This window comes from Hydra viridissima, unplaced genomic scaffold (assembly GCF_058129835.1).
Source record: "Hydra viridissima isolate aposymbiotic clone 2 unplaced genomic scaffold, HvirCarnegie_v1 scaffold_1, whole genome shotgun sequence".
Classification (NCBI taxonomy): domain Eukaryota; kingdom Metazoa; phylum Cnidaria; class Hydrozoa; order Anthoathecata; family Hydridae; genus Hydra; species Hydra viridissima.
Genome location: NW_028324300.1, coordinates 10,714,158 through 10,726,939, shown reverse-complemented (window position 1 = coordinate 10,726,939; position 12,782 = coordinate 10,714,158). Strand labels below are relative to the sequence as shown.

The following is a 12,782-nucleotide window of genomic DNA, read 5'->3' as shown; positions in this document are numbered from 1 at the left end:
TATGATGGACTATTTGAGTTTTAATTTTCATATAAAATTATAATGTAATAATGTTTTTGTTAACAAGTATGGTCTTGTCGAGTTATAATTTTTTTACGAGCAATAACTATAGGCTGTAAACAATCAGATACTTTTGTAAAATTATCCGCCAACGTCCGCCACTTTTTATATTAACGCTTCAAAAATAGTGTGTAGACCATTTCGTAATATACACAATCTCGTAAAACGTCTTGAAATAGCTATAAAATAAATTCTTGTTGTCTAATTTTTGAATATTTTTGTACAAACTTAACCAAACTACGTAAATCTTAAATTGTATCTAATATATTAAACTATCAAACTATAAAATCTCAAAAAATATATATATATCTTATTTGTCTTTCATTAAGGTCACACCACTATGTATTTACTGATTTTATTATTTATCATGTAGATTCGACAGAAGTCAAAAAGTTGTTCACTAGAAGAGAGTTATATGAAATAATGAAAGATTGTAAAGGTAAAAAATTTGATGAAAAGTTTTCGTTGTTAGAAGAACACCTTATAACAGTCATGAAATATCCAATAGATCAAAAAAGTACCATAACAAGAATTTTAAAATTCTTTAAGAGTGATTTCAAGAAAAGATGGATAGCTGCAAGTTATAAACAAGAAAGTTTTATAAAAAACAATAAACAATGGCTCAAATCAAACATCGAGCTACCTTATTGGTCAATAAACATTCGACAGAAACCTGGACGACCATCAAAATCATTTATAGAACTAAGTGATTGCAGCAAGCGTCGAAAAACTATGGATTTGCGCAAACAGGTCTCTGTTGATGAGTTGACGTACGCAGCCAGAATGAGCCAGCACACTTCAGGAAATACTGATGTTTCAAAATTTATTAAAGAAATTACGGCCACGCCTACCAGAGCAAAGAAATACCGAAAAGCATTTAACTCTGCTTTTAAAAAAGTAACTGTCAATAAATTAACACCTCAAGAGGCACTGGCACTGTTTGTAGAAGGCGATTTTACCAGAAAACAGTGGGAACTTATTCAAAGTAGAAACAAAAGTGTCTACCCCTGCTACTCAATAATACAACAAGCCAAAAAAGAATGTTACCCTAATAAGGAATCGATACAAGTAACCGAAACAACAGCTGAAATTCAACTACAAGCATTACTTGACCACACTACATTACGCTTATATAAATATGTCTCAGAGGTTGTAGAAAAGTGTTCAATTGAAGAAAAGAAAAATATGGTTTTAATATCAAAATGGGGTTGTGATGGATCGCAACAAGCAAAATTTAAGCAAAAATTTCAAAACAACACCGACAGTGATGCAAATATTTTTCAAAGTTCTTTAGTACCTCTGAGAATGATTGTTAAAATTGATGGCCAACAAGAAAAAATTATATGGCAAAACTCAGTCACCTCATCTCCAAGGTTCTGCAGGCCCATTCGAATACGTTTCATTAGTGAATCTAAAGACATAACAATGGACGAGATAGAGCACGTAAAAAACCAAATAAGGAATCTCAGGGAAACAAGGTTGCCCAATGAAATTGGAAAAATAAAGCATACCTTGCTTTTTACAATAGTAGATGGTAAAGTGTGCAACGCTGCAACTGATACTACATCAACTATGAGGTGCTACATTTGTGGACAAACATCGAAAGATTTTAATAAATTGATTAAAAAAGAGCCAATCAATACGGAAACCATCTCATTTGGACTCTCGATTCTTCATGCAAGGATCCGCTTTTTTGAATCGCTTCTTCATTTAGCTTATAAAATACCTTTACAAAAGTGGCAAGCTCGATCAGACGAGGAAAAAAAAATTGTCAAAGAAGCAAAGAAGAAAATACAAACATCCTTCAAAGAAGAATTAGGGCTTCAAGTAGATATACCTAAAGCAGGGTTTGGAAATACGAATGACGGCAATACGTCAAGAAGATTTTTTTCAAACCCGGAATTATCTTCACAAATAACTGGTGTTAACTTGGATTTGATAAAAGGTTTACACGTTATTCTTGAAGTCATTTCAAGTGGATATAAAATTGATGCTGTTAAATTCGACGCTTTTGCTCATGAAACTGCTAAACTGTATATCAATCTGTATGGTTGGTATCCCATGTCTCCAACCATGCATAAAGTTTTGATGCATGGTGCCGAAGTAATAACTCATGCAATCCTCCCTATCGGCCAGTTATCCGAGGAGGCAGCTGAAGCCCGAAACAAACACTTTCGGCAGTACAGACAAAATTTTAGTCGAAAGTTTTCTCGTATCGACTGCAATACAGACGTATTAAATAGGCTGCTATTGAGTTCAGACCCATACATAAGTAGTTCTAGATCAAAACGGCATAAAAAAACGTTGCCTTTTTCCAAAGAAGCAGTCAATATGATGATCTCAGCATGAAGCTTTGATAAGCGAATATGTCTTTTTGTTAATAATAAATTACTCTTTAAAAAATTTTATTTTTTTAATTAAACATTTAATTTTAATAAAACTCTGTGTTTTAAACTAATAAAGCGAAAAAAAATTCATAAAATATTTTTGAGCGGTTTTGTCATACAAATACTCCACTGTGCTTCGTGACAATATATCTCTTAAATTTTATTGCTATTTTACATTTAGTAGGTGTATCTCCCATAATTATTTAAATTGATAATTATGGGAGATACACCTACGTTAGCAGTTTTTGAAAATAGACATAAGATGGACTTCTACGATACAAGCTTTAAAATCTACAGTGAGTTTTTGTTTTGGTTTTTTTTAATACGTTTTTGTTTTGTTATTTTACAGAGTTATTTTTAGCTGGCTTGAATGACCGGAGGACAAAGACTTTCATAAACGTGCTGGATTTACTTTGCAAAATGGTTGTTGTTACATGAATTTATCGATGGAAATAAACGAGGACATTGAAAAAGACTTTTTATGAAATACAGATGACGTATGTAACAAGATGAAAGTGGAATATAATGGTTTGACCATTTTGCAAATAACGATTATTGAGAATAAGGAAACTGTAACTTAAGTTAAGGCTGTTTTAAAAGTAGCGAGTCATCTCAGCTTCTTCATAAAACGGTCGTTATAATACAGGCAGAGAGAAATGGCAAGAATGAAATAAAGGAAGAACCAACTAGTAAATCAAATGACAGTGATCAAAAGCAATCAAATGCAATTGTAAGCTCTGAATTTAGACTTTTAAATGACACGCAGAAGAAGCCGATGACGGCGTTTGATAGCTCTGTACCAATGCAAAGTCTGCATTCTTGAAGTGACTTTTATTCCAGATGTGATCTGCATCTGATACGGGGATAATGTCGTGACTGTTTGGTGCTTCGGTTTTAGAAAAAGAAAAAGTAGCTGACTCTCGGAAAGAAATGAGCCTTTCATTTCCAAAATTATCAACAGGAGCTGTGCAGTTTATTTTGAACGAAAGTATTTTATTGTTATTTCTGTTATTATGAAATACAAATAACGAGCATGTTAAAATACAAATTAATAAGAAACGTTTTGACGACATTAAAAATAATTAATATATGTGGTTGTAATGACCCCAACCATAAGAGCCATCGAGAGCGAGACAAACATTTTTTAACAAGAGTTTATTAGTATGAAAGGAATATTTTGATGTTGCCATTGTGTTTTTTTTACACGATAACGCCTTGCAAAGTCTTAATGAGGTTGTTCGTTAATTTAACTTAAATGACAAGATCGACATTGAAATTATTGACTTAAAAATTACAATATCAGAACTAGATAGTTCTAACGAAAAAAAAATGTTTAAAAAAGCAACTGAAACTCTAACGTATGTTGGGGACTGAAGGTGTCAAAAAATAAGGCAAGTTTCAGAGGAAAATTGTTGCTTTAGAATTCAAGTCAAAAGTGAGCATGAAGGACAACTAACAGTAAAGAAAGAAAAACAGTTTGAAATGGAAAAAGTGAGAGAGAAGTTTAAAACATTATATTATGATAATAATAATAATAATAATAATAATAATAATAATAATAATAATAATAATAATAATAATAATAATAATAATAATAATAATAATAATAATAATAATAATAATAATAATAATAATAATAATAATAATAATAATAATAATAATAATGATAATAATAATAATAATAATAATAATAATAATAATAATAATAATAATAATAATAATAATAATAATAATAATAATAATAATAATAATGATAATAATAATAATAATAATAATAATAATAATAATAATAATAATAATAATAATAATAATAATAATAATAATAATAACAATAATAATAATAGTAATAATAATAATAATAACAATAATAATAATAATAATAATAATAATAATAATAATAACAATAATAATAATAATAATAATAATAATAATAACAATAATAATAATAATAATAATAATGATAATAATAACAATAATAATAATAATAATAATAATAACAATAATAATAATAATAATACTAATAATGATAACAATACTAATAATAATAATAATAATAATAATAATAATAATAATAATAATAATAATAATAATAATAATAATAATAATAATAATAATAATAATCATAATGATAGTAATAATAATAACAACAATAATAATGATAATAATAATAACAACAACAATAGTAATAATAACAATAATAATAAAATAAAGTTAACAGAAAATTACCTTTATTCAATATTGAAAATAGGCAAAAAAGTCATGCACTACACAACCCCTTTCCTCCTACATTTCCAACTTGTTTGATTTAAGTGCGAAATTGCTCTCTTCATTAAACAAGATATCTCATAAATCATCATTTTCTTTGAGTTTTAAATAGAAGCCATAAAAAAAGAACGGGAACAAGCATGTGACATTAAAACAGATGATTTTTAAGTGTGGTATCTGTTCAGTGATCTGAATGTATGAAAGTTTAGAAAATCAGCTAAGCGCAGGTAAGCAGCGGGAGAAACAATGACTCTCTTAAGGTAGCCAAATTCCTTGTTATCGAATTAGTGATGCATATGAACAGATTAACAAGCTTCCCTCATAATATAAACAAAAATTTAGTTTTGGACTGTTCTGAATGGAAATAGCTTTTATTTTACCTGTGACTTGTTTATAATAGATTTAATTTTTAATACCACAAACAAAGAAAATTTAAGGCATTTTTTATTTAGTGAAAGATGGCATGAAATAATATAATAGGATTTACTCAATTTAGGCTACAACTTTGGAAAAGGAATCTGATTGGTTTTTAAAAGTTGAACAAAGTTTTTAATGATTAATCAAGCCAAATTCTACATGTTTGGTTTTTAGAAAAAAATTATTATACTCATACAGTTAAAGTGGTGCTTCATTCATACGGTGTTAGCCATATTGTTTTCCAATGCTTTTAAACTTTTTGTTTTCGACTGAGTTAGTTTGATGGCGCGTATAGGAATTTATTATGAAAAAAATGCCAGACACTATATAATCGGTATCGAACCTCGGTTCTCATCTGGTATCGATACGATACCTTAAAGTATCAATATCGAGATCGCGCGATACCTGGTATCGAAGGTATTGGTTATATCAGTATTATTTCAATTTTTTCACAAGAACTTTTTCTTTATTTTTTTATAAACAATTAGTAATTTGAAATAGTAAATTTCTATAAAAACTGACTCACATAAAATGGACTCATAGTATAATTGAAATTCTTAAGGATCGTATTGTATCGTATTGACATCTTATAATTAACAATTATTGTTATTATGCTTTTCTCCCATTAAAATTATGGCTTAATTCATGATTAATGTAAGCTCATATTAATTATTTTGGGTTTTTAGGTTCAAATTTGATAAAAACCTAGAAAAACCTCTTCAAAAACCTTTTAGACTGAAAATAACTTCTAAAATCATAGCCTTTGAATAAAAATAAAAATAGACTTTTAAAATAACATAAAACTAAAGCCTTTTAATATAACTTTCTTTTTCTATCATTAGTAAAAAATATCAATTATAAAACAAATATTATTTATATAAATGTTTAATATTTCAAAGTTATGTTAAAAGTTTCATTAATCGTGTTTCCTTGATAAATTCCAATAAGAAAAGTCGCAAAAAAAACAAAAAAATCTACGAAGAAAACCGATTGAATAATTATTAAATATTAAAATCTTCAAGATATAAATTTTGAATGCCCTTGCCAAAATTTTTTTGAATTATCAGTATTCTGCGAATCATGGAGGTTTTAATGGTTAGAATCATGGAGGTTTTAATGGTTAGAATAATGGTTAGAATAAATTTTTATAGGTTATCAAGAAAATCAAATAACTTTGTTTATGACAATAATGATGATGATGATGATGATGATGATGATGATGATGATGATGATGATGATGATGATGATGATGATGATGATGATGATGATGATGATGATGATGATGATGATGATGATGATGATGATGATGATGATGATGATGATGATGATGATGATGATGATGATGATGATGATGATGATGATGATGATGAAATTCATTTGTTATTTTCAGGTACTCATTTATTTAGCAGTATCAGCTTCCGGAGCTTTTTGTAAGTATAATATTTAGAATCGATATTTGTAAAACATTTCCGCATTTTTAAGCAATTTATGAAAAAACAAACAAAATCACTGTTACTTACATAAGAACTAAATAGAAAATTCTACGTAAATTTGTTTAAAAGCAGTTTAGTTAAATTTCTAGCTTTATTTTTTGTATATGTTTTTCATTAAATCCACTTCAGGAAATGAAAAAAAGAAGTTCATTAAATTTAAGTTTACTATACCATTTAATAAGTTTAAACACAGCTTAAAAAGAAAAGAATTGATTAAAGGAGTCAACTCAGATAACGTGCCTCCAAGAAATCCACTTCATTTCTTAATTAAAAAACTATGGGCTGATAATAAAAAGTAGTTTATTTTTAAAAAAGAATCCCATCACAACACCTGAATTGTGGGGGGTTGTGTAATCGGATTGGTATATCCTAGCATCTGTAAGGTATGCAAAACTTTCAGACTCATTGCATAGCATATTTTTCAGCTGTTATTATAAGTAAAGGATATTGTTCTGAATACTAATATGTCATTTTATTGCAACTCCCATTTTTTGATGGCATATTTTGCGAACTTTTAATATCATAGTGGCTACTGTATACTTAAGCAGCCAGCATTTACGAGTTAACAATGTTATATCCCGAAGATACTTTTTTACTAAATCTGGAATAGTAAATTATTTTTTGTTTAAGGATAAATCAAAGTATCTTTAAATATCGAAAAAACTAGATGACACACAACATTTTAGAATACTCTTTTGAAACTAACTGCTATTATTTTGAAAGCAGTTGTAAATCTATATACAATAACTTTACCTTTCCTGTTTAACTCCTCAAAGTTACTTTTATCACTGAAAATTACTCGCGTTCACTTATCCATAGGCAAAATATTTCTCTCCTTATACCACTAAAATCTCGTTTCAAATCTCATTTCAAATCTCGGAAATTAACTATCTACTTGCTATTCTTCTGTTATTGATCTTCTAGTTATTCTTCATAAATTTGTGCGCCTAAATTTTCCTGTTTTTTTTATATGCTTTTGTATATTTTTTATATTTTCTTATATGTTTATCTGCATGTTTTTTTATTTGCGTTTTTTTTATATGCGATACAACCAAAAAAAAATTACTAATAACCTTGTTAACGATATTAATTGTAAAGGAAAAATTATGATTATCAACAAAAATTATTTGAAAAAATAAATTATCAAACATTTTAATGCGTCTTTTTTTTTTTAACTAGATATACTGTATATTTGTAAATATCAATAAAATATCTTTATATCCTACTTTACAATATCTCTGTTAAAATATATTATATTTTATGATCTTATTCTCTTAGATCATGAGGAGATACCACTATTTCGAAACAATCTGATTGCTACTGCAAAAGTTATCTATAAAGAATACTCTGTATTTTTTGAACTAATGACGATCGCATTTAACCCAGAATCCATTCCAACCAGCGTAATTCACTTTACAACTGGAAAAGATTTCGTCAATTATGGAGATAGAAATCCTGCAGTTTTTGTCACTGATAATAGCCTTTTGTTTTACTCTGCTTTAAACGGTCTAATAACGCCACAAAAAATGCAACCTGATTTTAAGCTGACATTAAATCAATGGACAGCGATTGAAATTTCGCAAAAGTTTATCAGCCAAGCTACTTACCAGTTCGATATATTTGTAAACGGCGTTAATGTTATAACAGTTACAAACAATGACGCGCGAGATTTTTCAAATATCTTTGTTTATGCTGGTAATCCTTGGTACCCTGCTCATTCTGGTATAATAAGAAATCTAAAAGTAATTGGTTCAGACATCGGTAACGCGATACTTAAATTGGTATCCAATATGTCTTTTAAAAATAAACTAGTGAAACAAAATCTTTTTGAAGTAAAATATTATTTGTATAATTTTTAGTGTACGCGCCAACAATCGACACTTTTTCGTTCTACAAAGATGTTAAAAATGACGTTACACTGTCCTTATCAGATGTTGTTAGAATTCCAGCAAGAGAAATTTTTGGAGGTATGCGCAATTTTTTTTTAATCTGAAAGCCATATTTAATTTGAAATTTGTTATTTAAATTTGGAAAGTAAATTCTTCTAAAAAATAAAACAAGCATATTATATAATAAATATTTGTTTAGTACTTTTTAATCAGGTAACTCTCTCACCATTTTTAACGATCCATTGTTTGAAGATTCATATGATGCTGACGCATGCATTTTCAAGTGTTTGCAAAACGACAAATGTTATTCAATCAGCTTTTCGCAAATCGCAAAAGTATGCATCTTGTATGATACTAATATCAGAAAAGACGAAAAATATCTCCGTGAGAACGATGATTGGGACACTTACGCAATTTAAATTATTAACACCGTTTTACACGTCATCTTTTGAAGTTTTTCTTTTTTATTTCACTGTATATCTATAAGTTATTTTGATTCAAGTTGAACCAATATTTAATAGCAATCAATAACTTATTTCATGCCATAATACTTAAAAAAATAGCGAGGTTTTTCTTGAAAAATGCCATATTAAAGGGAAATTTTATAGTTGGTTTGTTATTTTGTTTATTGCTTCATATTTTAAAGTTTTTACTTTAAAGTATGAAGCAATAAACAAGATAATAACAAATATCATTCAATTTTAACTATAATTACAAAAGTTTATTGTAATCATTTTCCCTATTAACATTTCGAAGGTATGGAAATCTATCTTTTGTTTTGGAATGAAAAACTCACTTTAATTATAGTTATAGATTGCAATCTAAACTACGCTTTCCCAAAAATCACATCAAATTTAGGTTAGTTTATGCCTAACGTATGTATAAATCATTATCTAAATTTTTGATCATTATCTAGATTTTTGTTTCTTTGATCCTCGATATTTACATCAAAGTGTTCAATTTCAACACAATATTAGAAAATTAACACTGACTTTGGTACGGAAGCCTTTACTGTGAAGCTTTTCTTATTTAGTTATATTCCTTTAGTAAATAATACTTTCAAAAATATTTCTTCAAAATTTTCCACCCTGTTTGTAAAAACATTCTTGTTAATAACACCTGATAACTAAAAAATGAGACAAAATTTGAATCAATTATATATGCTATTCATAATCATGCAATTGAAATAAATTAGTATATTTATAGGGAATTCAAAACTCTATTAAAATTATATTATAGTTTTAAAATATTAATTAAAATGACTTCGTATAAAACAAGTTTGCAAGAAGACCTAAGAAAACGCATTTGCCAATTTAGAAATTCGCATCTGGAAAAGCCAAAAATCTTCACAGTAAAACACTGCGAAGATTTTTGGCTTTTCCAGATGCGAATATATCGTGCTCTAGAACGTGTAGACAATAATTTAGGCTATCAATGAAAAAAAGAAAGCGGTCCAAAGGCAAAAAAATGGACAAAAAGCATATAGACCAATTGAAAAAGTCATTTGATCATCATCACGGTGTTTCACAACGTTAAGTAGCTCGAAGATTCGATTGTGACCAATCGTATATCTAAAATTCTTAAAAACAAGACGAATATTAGATATTACAAGAAGAAAAAGATTCCACATCGAAGCGAAAGCCAACTAGCTCGAATCAAACCTTTGTGTCGGCATATATATCGCAATTTTAGGAATTTTGATTTTGTCTTGGATGACGAATCATATTTCACATATGCGAATACAACATTGGTTGACAACGATGGCTTCTATTCTAGCGACGTGTCATCTACAACTAGCGACCTAGCGAATTGAAAAATAGTTTCTTCAATTTTTTTAATTTTGTGGACTATTCTAAATTTAGGCTTTTACAATATTTTTTTTTCAGAATACTGAAAAAAATGTCTAAAAAACGACAAAGTAGTAATATTTTCGATTACTTCAATTTTAAACGTGTTGCAATTACAGATGATTTCGAAAAATCACAGGAACACATTACTCAACCGGTAGTGGCACCAAGTGAAAGCCATTGTGATGCAAGACAGCAACAAGATGTTGATGCATGCAACGGAAAAATGCAGAAAACGTGAGAAGTTATGATTGCAGATAAATCATCAGAATGTAAAAATGATAACGATAACTCAGTTTTTGATGTTGGACTTTATATTCAGGCAACAGCTAGAATAAATGATGATCTCAAGTATCATATACTAACCGAACCATTCAAGTCCAATAAAACTTAAGTTTTTAAAAAAGATGTGCCAGAACATGAAGCTGGAAAGCGATGGTTTAGACATGCATGGTTGGTTCAATATGCTCCTTGGCAGGCGTACTCTTCAAAACTAAAAGGTGCTGTTTGTGTATACATCACATCAAGCCGAAAAAAAATTGATCAAAATATCTGAACAGATTTTGGTAAATGATATTGTGTCAGCTGCAAATAGCTCCATTGGATTCTTAGTATTAGCTGATGAAACAGCCGATATTTCAGGGACAGAACAATTATCCATTGGAATACGCTTTGTATTGCAACAAAAGAGCAAATGATTCGGGAAGAATTCCTAGGATTTTTTTTACTGAATGATGTCTACAGCTTCAATTTTCGACGCCATACTAAGCAAGTGTTTATCATTAGGTCTCAATTTAGATCGTCTGTTAGGTCAGGGATACGATGGTTGCTCAACCATGGCAGGAAAGGATAACGGCGTCCAATCAAGAATCAGAATGAAGCATCCAAAGGCGGCTTTTGTAAATTACTCATCACTTAGACTAATCTTGGTTGTAAATGATCTGAGTGTAAATTCGCAATACAATTGGTACTATCAAGTCAATTATTGTGTTTTTCCCTGAAAGTCCTAAAAGAAGGTCAATGATACCCATTGTTCCTCTTCTCTGCGAGACTCGATGGACTGTAAAGTATAAGAGTATACGAGTTTTTTGTGATAATTTTGACCAAAATTTTACCCAGTTGGATGTGTTATCTAACGAAGCAAACGGAAACACATGTCAATCGGCATATCAGTTTGTGTTAACATCCAGCTCAACAACTTTTTTATTTGGACTAATTATCATTTCATTTTACTCAGCTCTCCTGGAACCCTGTACTCAAGCACTTCAAGCCATTCAGCTAGACCTTCCACAAGCACAGAGGCACATTCACGAATTGCTCTTGGTTATAAATCTACACCATAACAAGGCAGATATGCATTTCAGTGCAGGTATCAACAAGAGAGTGATCCAGTTGTCTGGAAAGTTGAACATTCAACTAACACCACCAAGGAAATGTTCAAGGCAGTTATACCAAAATAATTGTGGAGCAACGGATACAAATGTAGAGGAATACTTTCGCCAGTCTATGTATATCCCTTATCTCGATTCGTTAATCGATTTGCTTCAAACGCGGTTCTCAGAAAATAACATTGCTCAATTTAACCTTTGTTTGCTTCATCCTGCAAAGATGAGAACTTTAACTCGTGAAAAATTCATTGAGAAAATGTCAACTGCCAATAAAGTATACAAAATTGATAACTTTAAACTCGATAGTGTAATTTGGTTTGAATTTTGGGCCGATCAATCTTTTCAAAACACAATAAACGAAATCACCGATTTACTACCAAGGACTGTGTTCTACCCTGCAGTTCGTAAAGCTTTGCTCATTTTAATAACACTGCCAACAGCAACATGTACTGTAGAAAGATCATTTAGTACATTGCGGCGCGTGAAGACTTGGCTAAGATCAACCATGTCCAATGAGCCTTTTTCTGGGCTTTGCATGCTGAGCGTGCATCGTGAAAAAATACGCTCCAGAAAATCTGAATTTATGGAATAAACTGTAAATAAGTTTGGCAGTGAACGTAGACGATTACAATTTCTATTTACTGAATAACAATGATTTAATTCTTGTGTTTTTATTTTTACATTTTCTTTAATTTTCTGTTGTCACTGGTCTAATAAAATGACTTGATTAATTGATGCTTTATATAGTTTTTGAAATATCACTGTTGAATTTTACTTTGCACCCACCCACCCCCTGCCGGCGCCCATGCTGCTAAGGTCATATAATCAAATGAAGCGTGGGTTGTTATATATCTTTGGAAAGCTAATCAAATCTACTTTGAAATGCAAATGAAAATAATTTTAATAAATCTTTTGAAATTTGGAAAATCAGCCGTTTAATTAAAAATATTGTTACAAAAACGTTAAAAGTCAACTTTGATAGAACCGGAAAACCGTTCAAAACAACTCTTTATTTTGCAAATAATCAAAGTTCAAT

At 29.3% G+C, this 12,782-nt stretch overlaps 3 protein-coding genes across 4 annotated transcripts in view; all 3 read left to right on the top strand.

The window, feature by feature from the left end:
* Positions 1-2,553, top strand: part of LOC149893314 (uncharacterized) — a 2,768-nt gene extending 215 nt beyond the window's left edge. Inside the window, exon 2 of the mRNA XM_090069371.1 lies at positions 434-2,553. Within this exon, the coding sequence (XP_089925497.1) occupies positions 434-2,409 (1,976 nt within the window). The 3' untranslated portion in view covers positions 2,410-2,553. The remainder of the gene's footprint in view (positions 1-433) is intronic.
* A 3,626-nt stretch (positions 2,554-6,179) lies between these two features.
* LOC145187619 (uncharacterized) lies at positions 6,180-9,024 on the top strand. Of its 2 annotated transcripts, none has more exons than XM_090100346.1 (5): positions 6,180-6,224; positions 6,520-6,559; positions 7,901-8,383; positions 8,482-8,589; positions 8,725-9,024. In XM_090100346.1, the coding sequence occupies exons 1-5, from the start codon at positions 6,210-6,212 to the stop codon at positions 8,928-8,930; spliced, it is 852 nt and encodes a 283-aa protein (XP_089956472.1). In that variant the 5' UTR covers positions 6,180-6,209; the 3' UTR covers positions 8,931-9,024. The 2 variants fall into 2 exon arrangements, with proteins under 2 accessions (XP_089956472.1, XP_089956464.1); XM_090100338.1 differs by having other exon boundaries at positions 6,181-6,260.
* Positions 9,025-11,378: 2,354 nt separating this feature from the next.
* Positions 11,379-12,338, top strand: LOC149893313 (52 kDa repressor of the inhibitor of the protein kinase-like). The gene has a single exon (XM_090095629.1). It carries the CDS (start codon positions 11,379-11,381, stop codon positions 12,336-12,338), a length of 960 nt encoding a protein of 319 aa, XP_089951755.1.
* Positions 12,339-12,782: the final 444 nt, after the last annotated feature.

Bases quoted from the DNA above. Each gene is read 5' to 3' on its own strand.
- LOC145187619 (XM_090100338.1), top strand. From the start codon at position 6,210: ATGGAGGTTTTAATGGTTAGAATCATGGAGGTTTTAATGGTTAGAATA. The intron at 6,560-7,900 runs GTAAGTATAATA...TTATTCTCTTAG, and splicing joins ATCAGCTTCCGGAGCTTTTT to ATCATGAGGAGATACCACTA. The intron at 8,590-8,724 runs GTATGCGCAATT...CTTTTTAATCAG, and splicing joins AGCAAGAGAAATTTTTGGAG to GTAACTCTCTCACCATTTTT.
- LOC149893313 (XM_090095629.1), top strand. From the start codon at position 11,379: ATGATACCCATTGTTCCTCTTCTCTGCGAGACTCGATGGACTGTAAAG.